At 42.6% G+C, this 2,500-nt stretch overlaps 1 protein-coding gene across 1 annotated transcript in view; it reads left to right on the top strand.

Moving 5' to 3' along the window:
- LOC134177282 (rho guanine nucleotide exchange factor 11-like) overlaps window positions 1–2,500 on the top strand; it is a 7,586-nt gene that overhangs the window by 1,372 nt on the left and 3,714 nt on the right. Inside the window, exons 5-11 of the mRNA XM_062644065.1 lie at window positions 449–549; window positions 834–959; window positions 1,364–1,481; window positions 1,543–1,592; window positions 2,023–2,073; window positions 2,130–2,204; window positions 2,266–2,347. Of these exons, the coding sequence (XP_062500049.1) occupies window positions 449–549; window positions 834–959; window positions 1,364–1,481; window positions 1,543–1,592; window positions 2,023–2,073; window positions 2,130–2,204; window positions 2,266–2,347 (603 nt within the window). The remainder of the gene's footprint in view (window positions 1–448; window positions 550–833; window positions 960–1,363; window positions 1,482–1,542; window positions 1,593–2,022; window positions 2,074–2,129; window positions 2,205–2,265; window positions 2,348–2,500) is intronic.

Raw genomic sequence — 2,500 nt, 5'->3', positions numbered from 1 at the left:
GTGTGTGTGTGTGTGTGTGTGTGTGTGTGTGTGTGTGTGTGTGTGTGTGTGTGTGTGTGTGTGTGTGTGTGTGTGTGTGTGTGTGTGTGTGTGTGTGTGTGTGTGTGTGTGTGTGTGTGTGTGTGTGTGTGCAACGGCATAACTGTCATCATGGCAAACACTGTTCAGCAAAAGACAGCAGTCAACTTCCCTTGTCTTGCACATGTGGAAGACGTTTCTGGTGGCTCAAGGACATACAGAGACATAAGTGCAGACAGTAACTACCTCGTCTTTCAGCTCTCCCTATATATGGGGCAGTGTGGGCCAGCTGTAGTCAAGTTTGTGTGTGTGTGTGTGTGTGTGTGTGTGTGTGTGTGTGTGTGAGTGTGTGTGTGTGTGTGTGTGTGAGTGTGTGTGTGTGTGTGTGTGTGTGTGTGTGCTGGCAGCACTAATTTCATGTTTTTGTTAGGCTATGTGGTGAAAAGCTTGAAGGAACGATACAACGAATGCCAGATGCAAGAAGAAACTCGAGGACGTCTCACATTAGTTGGAGACATCATGCTAGGATTGGTCAGTACACCACACAAACATTTGTTTTGTCACACATGACAGTCAGAAAGCTAAAGAAATGCATTAAGGGCTTCTCAATATTTCACACACACACACACACACACACACACACACACACACACACACACACACACACACACACACACACACACACACACACACACACACACACATCTCTAAATGAGTGCTTTAGGGTATGTTGCATTTCAAGGTCTGGAATGTCATAAATTTTTGTCTGAGATTTACTAAATTTGGTAGGTTGTTAATATTAATTTTTTGTGTAGTTTGATAGTGTGCTGGGCGATGAGCTGATTGATGCATGTTCGGAGTTTGTTTCCAGTCAAATAGCATCTTTGGAGTTCATCAAAGCTATGCGTAGTAAATCGAAGGACTTTGATCGATTTATGCAGGTTTGTTTGTGGCAAATGGGTGCATAGTTTGATTGATAGACTGACATGCAGTTGAGTAGGTGAGTGGGTAGACAGACAGACAAACAGACAGACCAACACAGACGGACGGACAGACAGGTAGACAGACAGACAGGCAGATAGACAGACAAGCAGACAGGCAGACAGATAAACAGACAGACAGGGAGAGACAGACAGACAGAGAGACAGCAGGCAGACAGGCAGATGGACAGACAAGCAGACAGACAGACAGATGGATGGACAGACAGACAGACAGATGGACAGATAGGCAAACAACAGACATACAAACGTAGATAGACTAAGCAGACAGGTAAATTGACACTGTTAGTGTTGCCTCAATTGTTGTTATCTTTGTAAAAATCTCTCTCTTTGTATGACAATGCCAGCGGTGTGAAGCAATGTCAGTTTGTTCTCGACTCCAAATCAGTGACCTCGTGTCAACTGTCATGTCGAGACTAACAAAGTACCCGCTGTTGTTGGAAAAGCTTTTGAAACACACTGACAGTAAATGGCAATGTGTGAATGATGGATTTGAATGTGTTGTGTATGTGTTTGCGGCTTGTAGAGAGCGATCCTGATTATGCGTTCATCGAGAATGCACTGGATGCATCTAAAGTAGGTTTTGCTTGGTTGTGTGTTGTCTAGCTTGGCAACTTGCTTGTCTGTCTGTCTGTCTGTCTGTCTGTCTGTCTGTCTGTCTGTCTGTCTGTCTGTCTGTCTGTCTGTCTGTTTGTCTGTCTCCCAAAGTTGTTCCTCTTGTGATAGAACATTTTGGGAGTTAGTGACTTTGTTGTTTGCAAGGTCTGATTTGTATTTAGAAAATCCTAACATATGTACAAGTAGAATCTGTATGAGAATAGATTAGCTGTCTGTCTGTCTGTCTGTCTGTCTATTTGTCTGTCTGTCTGTCTGTCTGTCTGTCTGTCTGTTTGTCTGTATGTATGTATGTTTGTCTGTCTGTCTTTGTTTGTCTTTTTGCTTGTTTCACTCACTATCATATTAGTAGAGCAACAAACATCGTATACTGATTTTTGAGATTTGATAGGAAACTTTGATGGAAGTGAATGAACAAGTTGCTTTGACTGAAAATCATCAGGTTTATTGATATCAATTTATCTCTAGTTGTGATAACCCTCAACTCTTTGTTTACAGTTTTTAAAGGAAATTCAACGGAAACTGGACACGAGCCCTCTTGAAAAGGCAGGATTACAGCTGGAAGAAACGAAGGTTTTTGGTTGACAAGACTGGATGATGAAGGACATTGTTGTGATGTTGTTTGGTTGAACAGAATTTTAGTTTGGTTTTACCTGGAAGAGAACTGCTGTATGTGGGATGTTTGAGTTGGAAGATTGTCAAACAGAGAACTACAAGTAGGATGGTCATTTGTCTGTCTGTCTGGTGGTGTCTGTCTGTCTGTCTGTCTGGTGGTGTCTGTCTGTCTGTCTGTCTGTCTGTCTGTCTGTCTGTCTGTCTGTCTGTCTGTCTGTCTATCTGTTTGTTTATCTGTTGGTGCGTCTGTCTAT

This window comes from Corticium candelabrum, chromosome 3 (assembly GCF_963422355.1).
Source record: "Corticium candelabrum chromosome 3, ooCorCand1.1, whole genome shotgun sequence".
In the NCBI taxonomy this organism is placed as follows: domain Eukaryota; kingdom Metazoa; phylum Porifera; class Homoscleromorpha; order Homosclerophorida; family Plakinidae; genus Corticium; species Corticium candelabrum.
The sequence above is the reverse complement of the archived record's forward strand: the minus strand, read 5'-3'. Positions and strand labels throughout refer to the sequence as shown.